The sequence below is a fragment of the Bombina bombina genome, chromosome 5 (assembly GCF_027579735.1).
Source record: "Bombina bombina isolate aBomBom1 chromosome 5, aBomBom1.pri, whole genome shotgun sequence".
Lineage (NCBI taxonomy): Eukaryota > Metazoa > Chordata > Amphibia > Anura > Bombinatoridae > Bombina > Bombina bombina.
The window spans coordinates 823,219,618-823,242,539 of NC_069503.1; the positions used below are offsets into that span (position 1 = coordinate 823,219,618).

General features: G+C 35.9%; 1 protein-coding gene across 1 annotated transcript in view; it reads left to right on the top strand.

Annotated features, from left to right (window-relative positions):
• Positions 1-17,297: 17,297 nt before the first annotated feature.
• Positions 17,298-22,922, top strand: part of AKAIN1 (A-kinase anchor inhibitor 1) — a 30,810-nt gene continuing 25,185 nt past the window's right edge. The window contains exon 1 of the mRNA XM_053713122.1: positions 17,298-17,322. Coding sequence (XP_053569097.1) covers positions 17,307-17,322 — 16 coding nt within the window. The 5' untranslated portion in view covers positions 17,298-17,306. The remainder of the gene's footprint in view (positions 17,323-22,922) is intronic.

Here is a 22,922-nt window from a genome sequence, read left to right on the forward strand (position 1 = left end):
CCCAACTCAACAAACGTTTAATTGCACAAGGTATATACAACGTTATGTGCCTTCTTGTAAGAAACAAACTTCACGATATACAAATATAGATTTTACCTAGACTGTTTATCTAACCTCAAACCTCGTTCCTTTATTTGTCCTGGTTGTCCATAATAATGCAATATAAGCATTTGCTTAGAATCTGACAGTCAATGAATGTGCCTCTTCTACCCTATTCAGTCATCAAACAGTTAACTATCACAGATACTATCCTGCCAATCTCCTCCTCATTATGACACATACATCTCAACCGTCATTGATAGGTCAGAAGGTGTATGCACGCCTATTGGGGGTGTGATTCTAATTAGCCTTAAATAGCCGACTACTGAGCGGCGCGTTCACCTTTGAAAAAGCCACGCTAAGTGGCGAAACATGTTAGGGACGTTAGGGCATTGGTGAGGAGTCCTAGGAGCTCCTGTGTTTTAGATTAGCCTTAAGCTACCGAACCTTTACTGTAGTCATTATACGGAGTAACAACCTACTCTAACAATACTTATTATGGAATAAGCACTTTCAGTTATTTAAGTCATCCTGTATTAACTCATAAGTGTGATTGAGAGTGTGTGTATGATACTTTGTTCCAGAGCGCTATTATAATCACAGATTCAAGTATCTATATGGGAACTAAGTGTGTGAGGACGTGTTTAACTTAGACGCTGCACGGCTAATATTTATCCAGCTCTAATTGAGCCTACGCTACTAACGCTTGACTGACACCTTACTTACCTCTTATTATTTATAGCTGTTTGGGTCAATATCATATTAAGGTATACCGGCTAAATAGTACATGGTGAACAAACCGTAATACAAAGCCGGACACACGTATAACAAGTGAACCTGAGATTTTTACAGCTGTAATGTAAATACGAGGCAAACTTCTAAATATAAGTTTATAACAAGCCTAGACTCATAGTAGCGACAGTATATCAATTACCAACGGCATATATGAACCAAACAAACCTTCGCCTATATCTTTAACACCCGGGCGACACTAGTAATTTGTACTGATTTATCGCCGCAATTTAAATATCATCGCTTAGCAACAGCTAAACACGCTACTAGCTACTATTGTATGAAACTAAACACTAGTGAGTGATAACAATACAAATGGCTATTTGATATGACATTATGAGTAAGATATAGTGCTCTTGAATCACCACATACCGATTTGTGGTTACCAATTGGTTCTAGGCAGCACTTTGTTAACCTACTATTATACCTCTGGACACGCAGGGTAATACGTGTCATTGTGACCTTGTCCACTAGATGTGCAAACATTTAATCTATCTACCTTGTGCACATTACATAAGTGGGGATAACAAACAATACTCAATATGAGATTATAGGAATGTTTAATTTAAGTGGATCACTGAACATGACTATGTTGTCTCAGTAACAAACACGAAGCTGATTGGGATTAGGGGCAGACTTGATACTACACTTACTACGCATAACTAACCGGCATACACTCAGTTGTCGGACTTACTATATTCTTGTAGCAATCAGCCACCCCGAATACTGTGTATCCTAACAATATATGGTATACAATCAGCACTGAATATATCGAATACAGTGAACCAGTTGATCCCGGTATTACCAAAAGCTAGACAATTTATCTACTAATATTAACAGTATCAGGTTTCACTACAACGAACCTGGAATACACAGGTTAGTACTGGGTACATGTAACGACTGTGAGTCAAGCACAATCTCTTTCCTATGGTCATATTAACACCTCTAATATTGACGTTAATCACACCAACATCTAGGAGAGGTAAATATACACAGAGTTATAATATTTGTGCTATCACAGCGTCAGTCTATCTAGCTCATTCCCTATTTACAATCACAACTTGAATCTTTTATAACACTCAATTATATATGGTCAATCTACCTGTCTAAATAAACGTGGACATACTATCTACTCTACTCTCTCACACATTAACTTATATAGAGTGCTAAGTCACATCTACCATTACAATTCGTGATTTATCTGTTATGTATTACTACAGATAGGTACATGAGTCTTGCACGCTAGCAGATATCAATTGAACTAATAATTGGTTATTACATTTTTACAAACTACAGTCAGTACTTAAGTGTGGTTTTAATTAATTTTTCCTATTTTAATTTTTGAACCCAATAAAAGTTATATTTTAAATTTAGTGTCTATTCCTATTACCGTATTCTAACCTTGGATTAGCAACTAAGTGATTGTTATTTGCAACTAACTTGCAATTTGACCTAGGAGTGCTGTCTATGTGTATGCTTTTCTCTTGTAATTTTAAGTATTCATATTCATACACTAAGCACCCACATCTAGCCGTATTATAGTGGCATAATTAAAGTTACGAATAGGTCTATTGCATAGAAGTAGTGCCATTGGTAATTTTTTGTAAATTAAGCAAACGAGTGTACATGTCTGGCTGGCCTGTACCATACATTGACCAGTGCCTTGCACAGATGCATGGATCCAAAATATTCACTGCTATTGATTGTGCGCAGGGATATTGGACCATAAAGGTACATGAGGAGGACCAGTATAAGCTGGCATTCTCATTCCAAAAGGTCCAATATGCATTTCAGAGACTCCCTTTTGGATACTTAAATTCTAGACATGAATTTGCTGTATTCATGAATAAGGCTATGCCTGATGCACTGGAAAAGGGGACCTTATCTTATGTCGATGATATTTTAATCAAAAGCACAGAGTTTGAAAAACACATCACAGAACTTAAACACGTCCTCAGGCAACTTAAAAGGGCAGGTGTTAAATTATCCCTACAAAAAGCTCAATGGTGCTGCACTCGTGTAAACTTCTTGGGACATGAAGTTACTTCTGAAGGACTAAACCCTCAGAAGAAAAAGGTGGAAGCTATAGTAAATTCTAAAAACCCAACTAACTTAAAGGAATTGAGATCATTCCTGGGTATGACAAATTATTCCCGCAAATTCATTGACAATTATGCATAATTAGCTAAACCACTACTACTTCTTCTAAAGAAGGATGTTAAATGGCACTGGACTGAGTCTCAAGAGACAGCCATCAAAGAGCTGAAGAGAAAACTCACACAAGCACCTTGCTTAGCATACCCTGAAGGTGGTAAACCTTTCTTCTTAGAAACAGGTTACACAGATGTAAGCATGAGTGCTGTTCTATACTTAAAGCATGATAATTTAAGCAAAGCCATTGCTTATGCGAGAAAAACTCTATCCCCAGTAGAAATAAAATTTAGCGATTGCGAAAAAGCCCTCTTATCTACTGTATGGGCTCTACAAAATTTCTGCAGCTATGTACAGGGCGAGAAAATTATTGTAGAAACGGCCCACCAACCTTTGCTATATTTGCAAAGTGAGAGAATAAGAGATGGGAATCTGTCTAATAGCCGCATAACAGCGTGTACTCTTTCCTTACAAGGCTGGCCCTTAGAAATTCGCTATAAGCAGAATAAAAATAATCCAGTCGCACAGGGGCTTGCTGAGCTCCATGACTGTACTGCTAAGGATTCTGGGGAAGAATTATCAGAAGATGATTTCCTAGAGGAACAATTGCTTTCCCCATATAAAATGTACAATGAGGAAAATTGTCAAACATTACCTTGGGTGTATGTTGATGGTTGTTCTTACCATGCCACTATTGATAATGAGCACAGACTAGTCGCTGGCATTGGTATAACTTGGGCAAATTAATTCTCAAATATATCTGTAGGTTTCAACATTGGACCAAGATCCAGTCAAGTTGCAGAACTAACTGCTGTTCTAAAAACCATTGAAATGGCTATTGAACATGGTATTCATGAATTTGTGATCATAACTGACTCAAATTATGTGCGTGACAGTTTTGTTGAATACCTGCCAACTTGGAAAAGAAATGGCATGCAGAAAAGTAACAACAAACCAGTCAAGCATGGCAAGTTGTTCTGCGAGATTGATAATCTGGTGGTATCCAATGATTTAACCATACACTGGAAAAAGACCAAGGGTCATTCCAGGGTTCTAGGCCCAGATAAGGAAGGCAATGATCTTGCAGATTCATTAGCCAAACAAGGAGCCATAACTGGAGAACTCCTTAATATTGACCACTTAATGGGTACAATTCAGGTAGAAGCCATTACCAGAAACCAAGCTAAACAACAGAGTGAGCCTAACCTGGTATAATGGAGTCAGGATTCTCCTAGTGAGGACCTGATCACTAGTCAAAAAGAAGACCCCATTGTAGGCATCTTCTATAAACACATAGAAGATCCTGAAAGCAACCCCATCTCAAAAGATGATTGTATTGGCAAAGAATATCCAGATCACAATTCAAGTTACAGGATGGTTTGTTAATTAGAACCTCCAAAACTGGCATTCAGCAATGGGTAGTACCCACCAAGTTCAGAGGTCTAATGCTTCAACATGCCCATGATGCTCCCACATCTGGTCATCGTGGTGCCAAACTCACGTATGAAATATTGCGTGATTACGCTTTTTGGCCACACATGTTGAAATATATTCAAACCTACTGTCAAGGGTGTCTAATCTGTCCACAGTTCCAACCCACTGCACCAACGCATAGAGCACCATTGCAGAAAAGGGGGATGGTAATGCCATGGTCAGATATATAAATTGATTTTATTGGTCCAGTAACAAGTTCATCAAGAGGTAACAAATACATGTTAACAGTGACATGCCTATTCACTAAATGGGTAGAGTGCATCAGTGCACCTAACAATAGTGCTGAAACATGCGCGGCTTTGCTCATCAACCACGTGTTTTCCAGATATGGTCTACCCCAAAGAATCGAATCCGATCGGGGAACCCACTTCACTAGCGAAGTGATGACAAAAATGTGGAAAATACTAGGAGTAAAAAAAAAGACCCATATCGCTTATAGAGCTGCTTCAAGTGGTGATGTAGAGCGTTACAACCAGTCCATTGTTAAAATCCTCAAAAAGTTTGTGAGTGAAATGGGTAAAGACTGGGATGTAAAACTACCTCTAGTTTTAATGGCATTAAGATCAACTCCAAGTAGCGCTACCAAGATGTCACCTTTTTAAATGATGACTGGTAGAAGAATGGTTCTACCTCAGCATCTGCTGTACCGTACCTCAGACCAAAATTTGATAAACACTACCAATACACATCAATATGTGGAGAACCTAAGAAAGCACCTGCAATATGCCTTTGCATTTGCTCAAAGGAACTTAGAAAAAGCTGCAACTGCCACTAAAACCTATTATGATCTCAAGACGTCCAAAAAGGAATATGAAATAAATGATAAAGTTTATCTTTATAACTTTGGAAGCGATCAGGTTAGGGAGAAGACATTTCTTCCCTCATGGAAAGGTCCTTTTGTCATTACTGACAAAATATCTCCAGTAGCCTATAAAATAAGGATCCCCAAAAATGAAAGCTTTATAGCTAAATGGGTCCATATAAATGAGCTGCGAGCGTGTCATCCTAGGTCCCAACTACAAGTCATAGAGGGAGAATGAAGTATCATATCCCCAAATGCACTAAAGACATACTGTAATTAATACTGTATGCCTAGCTGATGAACAGGAAGGCTAAAAAATGACAGACTTTTTACATAGAAGACTGTCTATGATGTGTACGGTCAACATCCTCACCAAATACCATTGACTTTAAGCCAATTTAAATACATGTGTCCTACGTCTATTTAAAATTGGAAAGGGGATTTATGTCAAGGTATATATACAGATTAAACAATATATATATATATTTTAATCATATATTTGGCTAAATAGTAGCAAATGATGCATTCATTCAGAAAAATTGACTTAACTCATGTCAGTTCTTCCCCCACTCAGGATGCAAAAGTTAAAAGGGCATCCAAGTTGGAACAATAAGATATTTGGTTTAATTAAATTTAACAGCCATTTCAAAAGGCCATGTGGTCACTACCTGGAAATATGTGATAAAAATCTCCTACCCCTCACAAACGTTGCCTAGAAGTCTAGGTGAGATATTTTGTGAGAAAGTAACCATGTACATTTCAAATGCAAATTGACCCCATGCTATGTAAGTGGGGCAATGAAAACCTGGCCAGCAAAAACATATGTTATAGTGTAACTTTGAAATTTACTAAAATATAGCAAATAAACATATTTGAATGTATGCCTCAGAATGTATTGAATATAGAAATTTGGGAGATTGTCTAATTTTCTAATATTACATGACCAGTTGCTAAGTTTGATAGATGACTATTTTAGTCGGTCTAAAATGTTTAACTGTGTCAGAATAATAACCTCTGTATTTATTTATTATTTTTCAAATATGATAAATACAAGATACTGCATAGAAATGAATGTGTGTGTGTGTAAATATATATATATATGTATATATATATATATATATATATATTATTTTTTTTTTAAAGCATAAAATGTCTTAGCATCTGTATTTTTTAAGAATATTTGTGGACCTAAAAAGAAATGATTAATAACACTTATTTTTATTTCAGATGGACCATAGACAAGATTCATGCATGCAAAATTTGTTGGAAATGTGAAACATGCTCTATTTGCATGAATGCCATATCAGATGTATAAATGCCATTAATTTCAGAATAATTAACAGTATAAATTGCTTTAATATAATATAATGTTAAAGACACATGATGTTTCATATTAAAATAATCAGAATACATATTGTGACCTAGCCCAGTACATAATGAACTTAGAACTTATTAATGTAAGGAAATTATGGCAGTTATTACACATTTTAAAGAAATATTTTTAAATGCTAGAAATGTTAAGAATGAAGCTGTGTTGTTGTCATGTGGCCCCCCGATGGACAGATCTGGTGTTGCGATGCAGGTATTACAATCAAGAGATGATTGGTTGTTGCAAGGATGCATCTCCTTGACAACATACATTCACAAGGTGAACCAATAAGAAGGGACAAGCACGAAGGGGCGTGAACGAAAAAGATCATCAATGATTAGATGAAAGGAATAGTAAATGCAAACAAAGGACAGTTGTTTTGTGACTTGCTGGAGACTAGTGATTTGATATTTGGCTGCCATACTTGGGAACACATCTCACTAAGCAAGAAGCTGAAAACTTACCTTGATATGCGATAACTCTCCTTCAAATGAGATGATCTAAAGACCACTACGAATTGGTTCAAATTGGTGAAGTATAGTTGATCTAATTTTTAATAATTGAAACAAAGGTTATTGGTAAGACCATATTTAAATTATAATTAGAAGATTTAAAGGAGCACTCAGTATTTTAAACTGTGTTTCATAGTCTTGAACAGCTTTTAGTTTGTCTTTCTGTATGCAAAACATTTAAAACAAACATTCATTGTTGCTGTATGTAGCAGGCTTAAATAAATAAATTGTGTTTTAAAATTGGTATGCATAATCCTGTATAAGGCTAAGTTTGTATCTTGCATGCATAAATAATTCATCTGTGCAAAATATAATATATATATATATATATATATATATATATATAGGTATATCTTAGAATTGATTTTAATTATAAGTAAGTAAAAATTTGTTCCAGTTTAAATAAATAGACATTTTAAAGTAACGGTTTACAGTAAGAATATATGTATTTTTAGTATCCTAATTAGAATTGTATTAGAATAAATTGCAGCTAAATAGCTGAGTATAGATATATATTGTCCTATTGTTTACTAAAGCACTGTTAGAATTGTATTGCTTGGATGTTAATAGGTAAAGATCTTAAGTCTCATTGTGTTAACTGGGTGAAATTTCTATTGTGAATAAGATAAACTTGTATGAACTCTGCATAGCATATTTTAAATAGTTTTTAAACGCATATAATATTGATTCATCTTCTGTTATTACAAATATATTCCAATGTGTTCATAGATATTAACTAATAAAAAGAATTCAGGTATTTATATTAATTTTATGGTTGCATATTGATTGAGGGATTATTTTTAAAGGATAACTATTAAATATATTGTATTATAACCCTGCCATAGACTGACATATTATTTGGAGAGCACTACTGAGATTCTTATAAATATACTGACAACTTTCCAAATTGATGGTGCTGTAATAGAGGCTTTCTCACTAACTACAGTTTGTTTCCATGTGAAAATCGAAGGCAGTCGCAAATTACTACTGGCATAAGCATAGGATCCATGCTTGAAGGGTACATTGACATACAGTCACAAGGAAAGGTATTGCCTAAGTCATAACCGAACCACTAGATGTGGAGACTGCCTTAATGGTTGGCAGGTGATCCAGAATACATTAACTTGCCTCCTTGTCGTACTCCTCATGTGTTATATGGATTGTCTCTAGTCATTTGAAATGGGACACTGCTAATAGGTTTGCTTGCTGTTACATTGCTATGCTATTAATTCAGCTTTTCTGCTAACTGTTAGATGGCAAACTTCTTGCTCTATGCTTACTTTGCCTTGCACGGATGTATGTGCTTCTACTGTTTATTAACAAGTGACATTAATAACGGAACTACTAAAGAATGGAAAATTAATACTTTACCATCTACCTCATTTAACAGCAACATTATTGCCATCTTTGTGACACTTATGCATGCATAGATCCCCATGTTATCCTGGCCAGACAAGACCTATTATACATATAGGTTTTGGTTCAGCAGGGTGTTGCATGCGAAGTGAATTGCATTACATCAGACGTGACTCTTTTATGTATATGTGTTTATAAATGTTTCAGCACTTTTTCTATAGTTGCACTTTTTAAGGTGATAAGATGTGTGTGTACCTGCTATGATGACAGGATATTCCTCATTTAAAATAATATAATATAACAATATAATAAATGTCATTATACATTTGAAAAGAGTGCTGAATTCCCTTTCTTTTACACTAAGACTTTCATATCTTAAGTGTCTACCTTTGTAAAATTAAAAGTAATAACATCAAAAGCATGTTTCTTGCTATACTTACCGGAAGAGCCCTATGGCTTAAATCCTGGAATGCTGACATGGTGTCTAAAACTAGATTATCTCTTTCTTTCCAGGGAAAGAAATTGTTTGGGTCTCAACTGTATTCTATTATTTCTACTATTGCTGGAGGTAAATGAGCTTTCCTCCCTTGAGACAAAAAGTCCAAAGGAAAATTCAGAATAGAGAACAGAAAACTGACTCCTCCCTTAAACCCTCAGTCTGGAAACCCACTTCAAATTGGAATAAATTTAAACAGAATAAGAAATCGAATCCAGTCTGTAAGACTGCATGTATTACTGGTAGGGGGCAGATTAAACCTTTTTCAGAAAGCTTGGTTACAATCTGTCCAAAATCCCTGGATTCAAAATATTATTTCTCAGGGATATTGAATTGGATTCCAAATAAGACCTCCCACAGGAAGGTTTTTTTCTAACCCATATTCCAAAACATCCAATAAAAGTTCAAGCTTTTCTTCCAACTGTCTCAGATCTGGAAGATATGGGAGTAATTGTTCCAGTTCATTTGGAGAAACAGGGGATGGGATTTTATTCAAATCTCTTCATTGTACCAAAGAAGGAACACTCTTTCTGGATCTGAAAACTCTAAACATTTTTTTAAGAATACCAACTTTCAAAATGGAAACTATCAGGACTATTCTGCCTTTTATTCAACAAGGTCACTGTATGACAACAATAGATTTACAGGATGCTTACCTTCACATCCCAATTCACCCAGAAAATTACCAGTTTTTGAGGTTTTCTTTTCTTGAAAAGCATTATCAGTGTTTTGCTCTTCCATTTGGTCTAGCTACAGCTCCAAGAACATTTACCAAGGTTCTAAATGCCCTTTTACCTGTAATCAGAACTCAGGGTATTGCAGTATTTTCTTACCTGGACGATATATTGGTACTAGCTTAATCTTCTCATTTAGCAGAATTTCACACAAAACAACTGTTGTTGTTTCTTAAAAGACATGGTTGTAGGATCAATTTGCCAAAGAGTTCCTTGATTCCGCAAATGAAGGTCACCTTTTTAGGTTTCCAAATAGATTCAGCGTTGATGACTCTTTCCCTGACAGAAAAGAGATGACTAAAATTGATATCAGCTTGTCTGAACCTTCAGTTTCTCTCATTCCCTTCAGTGGCTCTGTGTATGGAAGTACTGGGCCTCATGATTGCAGCTTTGGACGCAATTCAATTTGCTCGATTTCATATGAGACCTCTTCAGCTTTGTATGCTGTGCCAATGGTGCAAGGATTATACTAGATATCCCAAGTGATATTCTTAGATCTAGCACGCACCTATCTCTGACTTGGTTGCTGAATCACAAGTTAATTACTCATGGGGCTTATTTTGCTTGTCCTACCTGGTCTGTGATCACCACAAATGAAAGTCTTTAAGGTTGGGTAGCTGTCTGGGAGTCTCTGACAGCACAAGGTGTTTGGAATCCTTGGGATGCGAGGTTGCCAATCAATGTTTTGGAACTCTTCAGGGCCCTTCAGGCTTAGGCCTCTATTGAAAAGGGAGCCTTATCTTCGTTTTCAGACAGACAATGTTACAGCAGCAGCTTATGTCACTCATCAAGGGGGAACTTGCAGTTGCCTAGTGATGATAGAAGTATCTCAATCGAATTCCTGCCTCATCACTGCGATTCACATCCCAGGTGTAGACAACTGGGAGGTAGACTACCTCAGTCATCAGTCCCTAAAGGAGAGTGGTCTCTCCACCAAGATGTGTTCTATATGATTGTAAAACACTGGGGCCTACCAGAAATAGATCTAATGGCCTCTCGTTTGAACAACAAGCCTCCCCAGTACCTTGCGAGGTCCTGTTAGAGTAGCTAATGGTGTGGATCTCAGCTACAGATCTTGTTAGAGGTAACAGAAAATATGTGAATGTTTCACTATGACTTGTATAAATTACTTCAAAGATATACAAATGTCAGACAGTGAATTAATAATGAGGTTATAGTCCTCTGTCATTTGCATCACTGATACAAGAGAGCAATAGGAGCAGTACACAACACTCTGATGCTTCTGCCTAGTGGTTTGTGGAGATGTGCAGATACAGAGTATATGCCTTTAAGAGGTGAAGCTGAGTGTAGCGGAGGAGCAACTGATAGACCCGGTATGCACATACATCTCAATTGTGAAAGGGTTAAGCAGTTACAGCACATACTAGGAAGATGCAGCAGAAGCTTTCACATAAACGGAGCGTGAACAGAATCTGGCTTCAGCTTAGGCGGAGAGTTCATGATCAGCTGATATTCCGGCTGCAGTTGCGGTGATGTGTGAACATTGCTTACAAACACAGTGGGCGAATGCTGGAGGAGGATCACGGCACTCACAGGATGGTCTTATGGAGTTCTAGGTAGTTAGGTGAATCTGGGAGGCAGATAGGAGCGAGTGGTAGTTTGCTTGTAAGTCCGGAAGGCAGATAGGAGCGTGAGCTTGTCAGCTTAAATCCTTGAGGCTGCAGGTCCGTAACAGCAAGTTAGAGTAAGGTGGAGGCAAACTGAATGTATCAGATAGGATAAGCTGAGAACAGATCCCAGGTTTAGAACAAATGTTTTAACCAGGCACAGAATAACATGAAGCTATGGAGGTAGCAGGTAACAATTGTAATCCAAGAAAGATATGCTGGATGTGGCACAGTGCGTTCAGTCAGACTGAACAAACAAAATCACTAAGCACCTGTTTACAGGTGTGGCCAAGCTTATGAAGGAGCTGGGGGATGGGCCAGGATGGAGCAACACATGACAGGTCCAGGGATCCTCAGGCAGAGGTGTTTGATGCTCTAGCAGCTCCCTGGTCTTTCCAGAATGCTTATATGTTTCCCCCTCTGATACTACTCTCCAGGAGTGTTTCCAAAATAAAAATGGAACAGACATTTGTAATCCTAACAGCCCCAGCATGGCCAAACAGGATTAGGTATGCAGACCTGGTCCGAATGTCCAGTTGCCCGCCATGGCCTCTTCCTCTAAGGCCAGACCTTCTGTCTCAAGGTCCCTCCATCCAGATCTAAAGTCTCTACACTTGATGGCATGGAAATTGAACGCTTAGTTCTCAGCCATAGAGGATTCTCTGATTAACACTCTGATTCAGGCCTGCAAGTTTAGAAAAATTATATTTCGTGTTGTATCTACCATGATTATTCCTGTCATTCTTTTAGAACTCCTAGGATTCTTCAGTTTTTGCAGAATAGTTTAGATAAAGGTCTATCTGCTAGTTCTTTGAAAGGACAAATCTCTGCTCTTTCTGTATTATTTAATAGGAAGATCACCAATGTTCCTGATGTTCATTGTTTTGTTCAGTCTTTAATCTGGATTAAACCTATTAATAGCTCTATTTCTCCTCCTTGGAGTCTTAACCTAGTATTACAAGTTTTACAGACTCCTCCTTTTGAGCCTATGCATAAATTGGACATTAAACTACTTTCATAGAAAGTGTTGTTTCTTTTGGCAATCTCTTTTGCTAGAAGAGTTTATGAATTGTCTGCCCTCTCTTGTGAGTCTCCTTATCTGATATTCTACCTAAACTTGTTTGCTCACACAACTTTAATAGGGAAATTGTTGTTCCATCCTTGTGTCCTGATACAAAAAATGCTACTGAAAGATCTTTGCATTTTTGGATGTTGTTAGATCATTGACATATTATGTTGATGCTACTAAGCATTTCAGACAGACTTCTAGTCTGTTTGTTCTTTTTTCTGGTCCAAAGAAAGGCCAGAAGGCCTCTGCTATTTCTTTACCTCTTGGTTGAAATGTTTTATTAAAAAAGCTTATTTGGAGGCGGGTCAGCCTCCGCCACAGAGAATTACAGCTAATTCTACTAGATCGGTTGCCACATCTTGGGCTTTCAAGAATGAGACTTCAGTTGATCAAATTTGCAAAGTTGCGACTTGGTCTTCTCTGCATACCTTTACTGAATTTTACCATTTTTATGTTTTTGCTTTGTCAGAAGGAGCCTTTGGTAGAAAGGTCCTTCAGGCAGTTGTCTCAGTTTGATAATTGTGCCTATATATTGAGTTTGTTATAAGAAATTATTTTTGTTTATGGATTAAATTTTTTAGCGAAAAAAGTGTTTTTATTTTAATCCCTCCCTTTATTGTTACTTGTGGACTTCCACATCTTGGATATTATATATCCCATAAGTAACAAGTTATGGACTCTCGCCACCTACATGAAAGAAAACATCATTTATATCTTATTAAAAAAAGAATGCAATTTATTTAAACATGGAGTAAAAATAAAAAAATAAAATAAGACTTGCAAGTGCAAAAACTGGCTTTACGTGTTTCGGCTTACGTCATCATCAGAAGCGTTAACTTAGCTTAAACACTTATTTTTTCCCTGCTCCTTATTTTGGCTTTTACTCCTTCTAAATGCCTCACCACTTTCTTATACGTCAAACTAAGGTATGAGTGAGGTGGGATGGGTTTTATAGGCTTTTGGAGTTATATCCCATATGTAACAGATTCTGGACTCTCACCACCATGAAAGAAATGAATTTATCAGTTAAGATATAAATAATGTTTTCTACATATATCTGATGATATTTTGGTACAATACATATATATATATATTCAAATGTAGTGCGCACTCCCACCTAAAAGACAACTACCAGGGTGCAGGCAAGTATACTCGTAAAATGGAAAAAAGAACTGCACTCTCTGGATTTATGCAAAATAAGTGCTTTAATGGCACATCAAACAGGTAACGTTTCGGGGATCAGTTGGTCTGATGAAGGGGTGATTGATCCCCGAAACGTTACCTGTTTGATGTGCCTTTAAAGCACTTATTTTGAACAAATCCAGAGAGTGCATGCCTTTTTCCATTTTATATATATATATATATATATATATATATATATATATATATATATATATATATATATATATATATATATATAAATATCTATTTATAGAACATTATAGAACATTTTCTGCTATGTGCAGAATATTGGAATGTGAAATATTTACAGTAAACACTCAGTATAACACTATATTAAATATGAATATTGCATGCATATGCTTTTACATGTTTTCTTCTACTTAATTGCAATGGGCTCCAATGCACTTATAAATACATACAAAGACATATATATATATATATATATATATATATATATATATATATATATATATACAGTATATATATATATACACACATCTTTTATACATGTGTATGTATGTTTCTCTACATTAAAGCCCTTTGCCTTCATATCTTTGAGTCATTTCCAATTCACTTTTATCATCAAATTAGCTTTGTTCTCTTGGTATTCTTTGTTGAAAGCTAACCCTAGATAGGTTAATATGTTAATTTCTTAGCCCTTGAAGGCTGCCCCTTATTTCAATGCATTTGGAAGTTTTTCACAGCTAGAGGGTGTTAGTTCATGTGTGCCATACAGATAACATTGTGACCATGCCCGTGGAGTTAGATCTTTTAGGTTGTAAGACTGCTGCTCCTTAACTTCTTAACTGAAATCATCCTGACCCGATCGGTGTTATTGACACCCCCTGTTTGCGGCCGATTGACCGCAAGTGTGCAGGGGGCGGCATTGCACAAGAAATGCTTGTGCAATATTACCAACAGCGTATACTGTCGGCATTTAGCAAGGTCGAGCAGACATGATTTGCTACTGCAAATAATGTCTGCTCGACCCTATATAAATCTACCCCGTAATGTTAACATATGTGTTGTCTGTAAACGGAGCATGTTTATTGTGTCTTACCAAGTTAAATAAATTCCTTTACAACATATTACTTGTTTGTTTGTTTTAAATAAAGGGACATATTACTCATGTATATGAAAAGTTAAACATTACATTTTTTGCATAAATAGGTTAAGTAAAAGCTGTCTAAATTTAAGGTGAAACTAACAAAAATTACATGATTATTTACAACTGAGTTCTGGGACTCATTGGGTGACAGTCACAACTCACAAAAAAATGTTTTATTCAGAACATAAACATCCATTTTTTTCAATAAACAAAGCAGCATAATACAGTTTGAAACATTCTCTTTTAGAAATAGCGGAAATAATATCTGAGTATGTCCCTTTAAAGCTATTTCTATTTTTGTTTTAACAATTATAACCTTTATATGATGTGGGGGATTAATTTTGAAGTTGCTTCGGGTAAAAATGAATTTGATGAACATTTTAAAACATGATAAATGAAGTTTACTGTGTGAGTTGTCTTAATGAGTTACATTTTTTTCCAACATACAGCTTGTTTCTATTCATTAGAATTGTGCAAAATCATTAGGTCTATTTTAAACACAAGTAAGTTAGTAGTTAATAATATATGTTTCAAAGTTTATAATAAACTAAAAATATACATAATAAATAAATAAAAATGTAGAGTGGCCTCGCTATTGGAAAACTGAGCCCCCAGGGTTCTATATCATAGAACAAAAAATAGAGTACTTATACAGAATGTCTAGTTCAGTGGCAGACTTAATGGCAACCAGACACATTTATAGAGATATGGGAACCTTGGATAATGCATACAGAAGCAAGACATAGAGAACATACTGATACTACCCGAGCAGTCAGACTCCACTCCCCCCTCATACATAGTCTGAATGACTGAATACATATTGTCAACACTTGACTTCACCACTAAATCTTATAGCATAATCGACAACCTTTGTAAGAGTAACAAATGTACAAGTCAACTAGCTTTATTAATTAAAGGGACAGTAAACCTTAAAAATAATGTTATATAATTCTGCACATAGTGCAGAATTATATAACATTACATTAGCCAAACTTTTTAAATCATAATATTCCCTTTTTATTTTGTAAAAATACCGCTGTTTTACAGACCCGCTCTCTGTACTCTGCTGAGCGGGTCTGTTGTTTTTACTGAGCGCATCGGGCCAGCTGTATAGTCATAGCCCGGCCCGACCGCGCCATTAGACACAGTGCAGCTCGCTCCCGCTGTCAGCAGAGTACAGAGCGCAGGACTGTAAAACAGCGGTATTTTTACAAAATAAAAAGGGAATATTATGATTTAAAAAGTTTGGCTAATGTAATTTTATATAATTCTGCACTATGTGCAGAATTATATAACATTATTTTTAAGGTTTACTGACCCTTTAACTAATTGTTGTCCTTTAATATGTGTTGTTGTTCTATAAGCTACATAAAAATAACGGACCACAGATTTCATTGTTCAATAATTTCATTGTATTTTACTTGAATTTCAAAATATGCAATTGTATTATGTTACATTTGATAATAAAAGCAATTTCGAAAAAAAAAAAAAAATGCAGAGTGAACTTCACACAATTATGTATGATTATAATTTCCCTAAATCCTGGGTTATTCATGAGGGGATGCAGTATGTGTCAAAAATACATACCAAAAACTGTAGCCAAAAAAATAAAATGATTCATCATAAAGCTGCACATGTGTTTGTTTGTTTTTAACTGATGTCTGTAACTGCAATTTTCTCATGGGGTTAATATGTTGTTATCCACATCTCTTCAAATTAACAAGTTTCAATTTACAATTAATTTCAATTAAAATAATTCTGTTGGAGTCATAAAATTGTGTAATTCTGCCAAACTTTAGTTTCAAACTAAACTGGAAAAATTCACAGTTACACAGATAGCTACTGAAGTAAAGTAAATGAATTGTATGGCTCTGAAATGGTTATTTAACTATCAAACACCCTGTATAGAAAGGAAAATAATCCTCCATATTCACTTTGTAAATTGCATAGAGTATAACATGATATAATTATAAATGATATAATAACACATTTACTTCCAACTAAGACAGATTAAAAAAGAACATTCTCACATGTGTAAAAACTAGAAACCAGCATTGTCCATAACATTATCCTTAAAATATCTCAGCACTACATACTGCATTATCATATTAATAGTTAATATACTTATTCAATGCTTCCATCAAACAACACGTTTTAGTCAACATTATATGTGTAAACAGTCAATCAAGACTCATAGAGTGCTCTCAGCATCTTATTATTAGAAACAATTAGCTGCCCTTCCTGCTGTGGCAATTGTAATCAACATAAGCTCGATCTTTAACTTAATCTCCCCCTTCACGTTTTGTCATCTAGATCCAGAGAAAGAGCTATTAGGTTTTGTGTTGATACTGAGTGGCTCAGCCAGAGTGTGAAATGATCTATCCCAAGAGCTCAGTGAGTGGCTACGTGAGCAGTGACAGTCTGGAAAGTGCTGAGCAATCTGATAAAAGAAAGCAGCAGTATAACTGGGAACTGTCCTTGGTCCTGAAACTGAATTTCCTGTAAAAGACGTCCTTACAGTAACTACTGTCGCATTCAAGTAGACTATCTCATCCCTGACGGAAATTGAAAACAATGGTTTATGCTCCAGGTAAAGTATTCAGTATTCTCTGGCCTTTTTCTGCATTGCTCTCCCTCTTTGAAGCCCAGGTAGTGGAATAAAGCTGTCACAGATAAGGGAGATGAAAGAAAAGAGGGGGAGCCAACATTTACAGGCTGAGAAACTCAATGTGTGTGATGATCCAGACTCCCAGTGGAGGGAGGAGAGTACAGCAGAGAAACAAAAACAAGAAACCTATCAATAGCAGGAGAGGGAAGACTGACTGCTACGAAAGAGCTATATCCTGCCTGCTTGTATAGGAGTAAGTCGTGTCGTTAGCTGCATCAACTGTCCTTTGCTTGCATACAGTTAACAGGGCTGCATTTTAAAGTAATTTTCCATTCGTAGAGCAAAGTGCATGTGTGGCGTTAGCAAAAACGGTCAAAATAAATGACTGCAAATGATACATTTCAATACATACATTTTAATTCTTACTATGTTGGAGAAAAGCACAGTTGTTTTGGAAGGCTGAAATAATGTGCATTGGAAACCCAGATATATATTTAGCATATATTTTAAAGTTTTGTGAGTGAGGTGAAAAAAACTTAGTCTAGTCTTTCTTTAGAAACGTACTGTAATCAAAATCTATAATTATGTGAATAACTGTTATCTATGTTTAAACTCACCTGCTAGAAATAAAATTAAAATACCATACAGTTATGTACATATATTAGAAATGTCAAGTAGCAGTCAGTGATCCTTTAATGTCTTAGGTCCAGAATACATTTCAGGCAGTGATTAAAAAGGACATAGAAGTAGGTCAAATTAATAAGAACCAATTAATTAAAAAGACATGAGAAACAGTGCTACTTGCATGCTTAATTATTCATGTCTGGTATATAGGTTTTGTTCCTATTTCTCATTTTCTTTAGTGGGATTTCACTTTCTTAAACTATTTTTTATACTAATGTAATAACTAGCTTTCCTTACAATTTGAATTATCTATTCCTTTTAATTTTTGAGACCATGCATGTGTAATATTAGTTTGTGATGTCATGTTATGTCTTCCTTTTAAAAAACAAACAAACATTAATTCATATGTTTATGTTGATTGTCTACAATTGTTAATTGCTAGCTGTATATTTTACAATTTCTGCTATTTTTTTAAGTCTAAAATTTTACATATACTGTTAGTAACTGAACTGATTTCTTTATTTTTATTGTATTTATTGTATTGTTTTTACATCTGCAGTATGTAAAACAGAACATAAAAATGCTGTATATATCTGTTCTAGTACAACCTCAATGCACTCTATATTTTGACAGTTATATTACAATGTGCATTTGTTTTACAGGCAAAATATAATCTTTTTTTTTGTTAAAGGGACAGTCAACCCAGAAGTTACTGTTACTTATTTAGATTAGTTAAAGGGACAGTCTACACCAGAATTTTTATTGTTTTAAAAGATAGATAATCCCTTTATTACCCATTTCCCAGTTTTGCATAACCAACACAGTTATAATAATATACTTTTAACCTCTGTGATTATCTTGTATCTAAGCCTCTGCAAACTGCCCCTTTTTTCAGTTCTTTTGACAGACTTGCAGTCTAGCCAATCAGTGCCTGCTCGCAGATTACTTCACGTGCACAAGCACAGTGTTATCTATATGAAATATGTGAACTAACACCCTCTAGTGGTGAAAAACTGTTAAAATGCAATCTGAAAGAGGTGGGCTTCAAGGTCTAAGAAATTAGCATATGAACCTCCTAGGTTAAGCTTTAAACTAAGAATACCAAGAGAACAAAGCAAAATTGGTGATAAAAGTAAATTGGAAAATTGTTTAAAATTACATGCTCTATCTGAATCATGGAAGTTTATTTTGGCCTAGCCTGTCCCTTTAATTAACTATCTTTACATCAAACTCTAGCCCAATTTTCATCTAAATAAACTTTGGCAGAAAATACACTTACTAGATCTCATCTGGCCGTTTTGAAATGGCCACCTAACTCCTTCTCTGACGTCTCCCAAAAGCTTGAACTGCAGCACTAGTACAGGATCCTCTCATCCCTGCGCGCTCCTTTCATTTCATTCAGTTCTGTGAGAATCTAATACTTTATAGAGGGGAGGGAGAAAGAGAGCTATATCTACAAGATGCTTCTTATGAAACTAAGGAGAGTTTACTGCTCTCTGATTCATGTAATACAATTCCTCCTGAGCTGCAGGCGGCTCCGTGTGTACTGTGTATAGCGCTAGCACCTCATTGCCTCACACACACATAGTGTCATATTTATTATTCTCTGTGCTTGTATCCGCTATTGCAAGGTTCTCAAAAGAAAAAGGCGGCATTGACGATGTTGAGCAAATGAATCTCTAATAACAATAAAAAAAGAAAGCAGCTCACCAAGTGCATCGCAACAGCCAAAAAACTAGATGGCACAAGAAACAAATCTCTGCGGAGAGGAAGCCTTCCGATACCACAACATTCACAAAGAGGCCGGGGGGCTTCCTGAGAGAACAAAGATGAAAACCGGGTGAACTCTTCATCCTGCAGATATAGACCCGCTGAACACCGGCGGAATAACTGACTGCCAGCTAAAGATCCCTTATAATTGGTACCGATACCTGTACCTTACGATCTCTCTTGGAGGGACTATGGGAAAAACCAACACCGGACTTATCCAGTCATTGATGTACTCTGACAACCGCCTGAGGGATAGTATTTAAACAATAGGGCACTCTCCTTTTGTTGCAATAGCGGATACAAGCACAGAGAATAGTAAATATGATACTATGTGTGTGTGAGGCAATGAGGTGCTAGCGCTATACACAGTACACACGGAGCCGCCTGCAGCTCAGGAGGAATTGTATTACATGAATCAGAGAGCAGTAAACTCTCCTTAGTTTCATAAGAAGCATCTTGTAGATATAGCTCTCTTTCTCCCTCCCCTCTATAAAGTATTAGATTCTCACAGAACTGAATGAAATGAAAGGAGCGCACAGGGATGAGAGGATCCTGTACTAGTGTTGCAGTTCAAGCTTTTGGGAGACGTCAGAGAAGGAGGAATCAGGTGGCCATTTCAAAATGGCCAGATGAGATCTAGTAAGTGTATTTTCTGCCAAAGTTTATTTAGATGAAAATTGGGCTAGAGTTTGATGTAAAGATTGTTAATTAACTAATCTAAATAAGTAACAGTAATTTTTGGGTTGACTGTCCCTTTAATAAGGTCTCCACAAATGCAGAGTATAAGTAACTTATGTGTAACCAAATATAAGCATATCAGAGAATGTGAAATGTATATGTGCCTGAAGCCATTATATTTGAGGAATAGTTTGGGACTCCAGTCTAGTAATATTTTAGCTAGATAAGGTCACCAAAAGAGATACTTGGGTTCTTTTATTCCTCTAATCATTAGAGGAATAAAAGAACCCAAGTATCTCTTTTGGTGACCTTATCTAGCTAAAATATTACTAGAGTCTAATGATTATTTAGCTTTCTCTTGTGTACAACTGTAAATGAGCACATTGCTAAAGGTAACTAAGTACCTGCAAATGTAATATTTAGTTACTCTTATTTTCTTAGACAATATTCATAAATTGCATACAGTGGGTCATGTGCACTTTTAAAGAAGTATTTTAGTAATAATTGCAAAAACTGCAATGAAACAAAATCATAAATATGCATGTTAAATAAAAAATAAAGAGACATTCTTTTTTTCTGATGTCGTACTAATACTGATAAATACATTTGACTGACAAAGTGCTCCTGTCCGCCACAGCTCGCCTCTGACGGGCTGAATTCCGCTGCCGGAATTCAGTATTGCACAAGAATGCAGACCTCTGTTGTGGTGTAGAGAAATCACAGAGAGCTTGCTCTCTCTCGGTGATTGACAGTCCATTCACTCGCGCGATTGGTTAGCATCTTTCATTTTACTCCCCATGCTTTTTCTTCATTGTTTGTAATCTAAGGGTTTTACTTGTCATACATTATTAACAGTACGAGATATTAATATCTCATATAAAAAAATGGCTAAGGCTTTTCCAAGTCACTATTGTGCATTTTTAAATATTTTTCACACTGTAAAGCGTGCTTTGTAAAAATGTGTGATTACTACCATCAAAGCTATTGATGCTTAGAGGCCCATTTATCAAGCTCCGAATGGAGCTTGAGGGCCCGTGTTTGCTCGCCAGAAACACCAGTTATAAAGCAGCGGTTTAAAGACCGCTGCTCCATAACCCTGTCCGCCTGCTCTGAGCAGGCGGACAGAGATCGCCACAATTCTACCCGATCGAGTACGATCAGGTTCATTGATACCCCCCTGTCAGGGGGCGGTGTTGCACCAGCAGCTCACAAGAGCTGCTGGTGCAATGCTGAATACGGAGAGCGTATTGCTCTCCGCATTCAGCGAGGTCTAAAGTTGAAGTTCCTACTCAAATATTAAATGCATTGGGTTTCTGTGCTCACTAAAATACAAAAGGAAAATGGAATTATGGATCACATCATACATTACATTGACATCACTGGTTGCAGGTTGTATGGCATCACTAATGACATCACACATAGCTGAATCCTAACTGAGTAATATGAAAAGGCAAGGCAGTGAAGTTTTATTACAGTTTTATTTATCTCAAGGATGACAATGACAGCATTATTATTTTCTATATACTTAAAGGGACATAATACTCATATGTTAGATCAATTGAAAGTGATACAGTATAACTCTGTAAAAAAAGAAGATATTTTAGCTTTTTACAGCTTTCTTTTTTATGTGCTTCAACATTTGGGTATCCTGTCCCTTTAAATTATATTGTTATGTCACAAATAAGCAAAGTATTCTTGCTGTTAGTTGTACAGTTTTTATATTTGGTTCTAGAGAACGCTGAATGGGTTAGCATTGGGTCCACAATCTTTACTTATAGTTTTTCTCTGTTCAGTTAGATATTAGTGTATTTTTAGTGCAGGATATTGGGCCTCAAAAGGAAGTTGCAGAAGGTAAAATTGGTGCATGGAAATAATTTTACTGCAGTTCTTTGGGGATGCAAAGTTTTGATGCTCTCTTTTTTATCTTGGGGTTAATTTAACTGTTAAGCGCTAGCGAAAAGGGATTTATCGTGGCTCTATGCGCACGTCGGAAGCAGCACATGCATTATGAATTGAAATTAAACATGTTCGCTTGAGCGCAATTTAATTTACTGTGCATCAGAATAGCACTACTTCAAAGTTTTGGTTAACTGTTACGCTCTAATAAAAAGTTGCACAAAACACATAAAAATAAATTTAAAAGTAGTTACACTCATAATAACACTGTCATAAAAATGATTAAATAAAAATACTGCATAAAAAAGTTAGAAGGGCTCAAAGATATGCGTTCTCAGGTGTTAGAGGCAAAAAAGGCATGCAAAGGGCTTTAAAATAGAGATATATACAATATACATGTCTAAATATTTATTTATATGTATGTATGTATAGACACAGTATGTGTATATACAGGGAGTGCAGAATTATTAGGCAAGTTGTATTTTTGAGTATTAATTTTATTATTGAACAACAACCATGTTCTCAATGAACCCAAAAAACTCATTAATATCAAAGCTGAATATTTTTGGAAGTAGTTTTTATTTTGTTTTTAGTTTTAGCTATTTTAGGGGGAT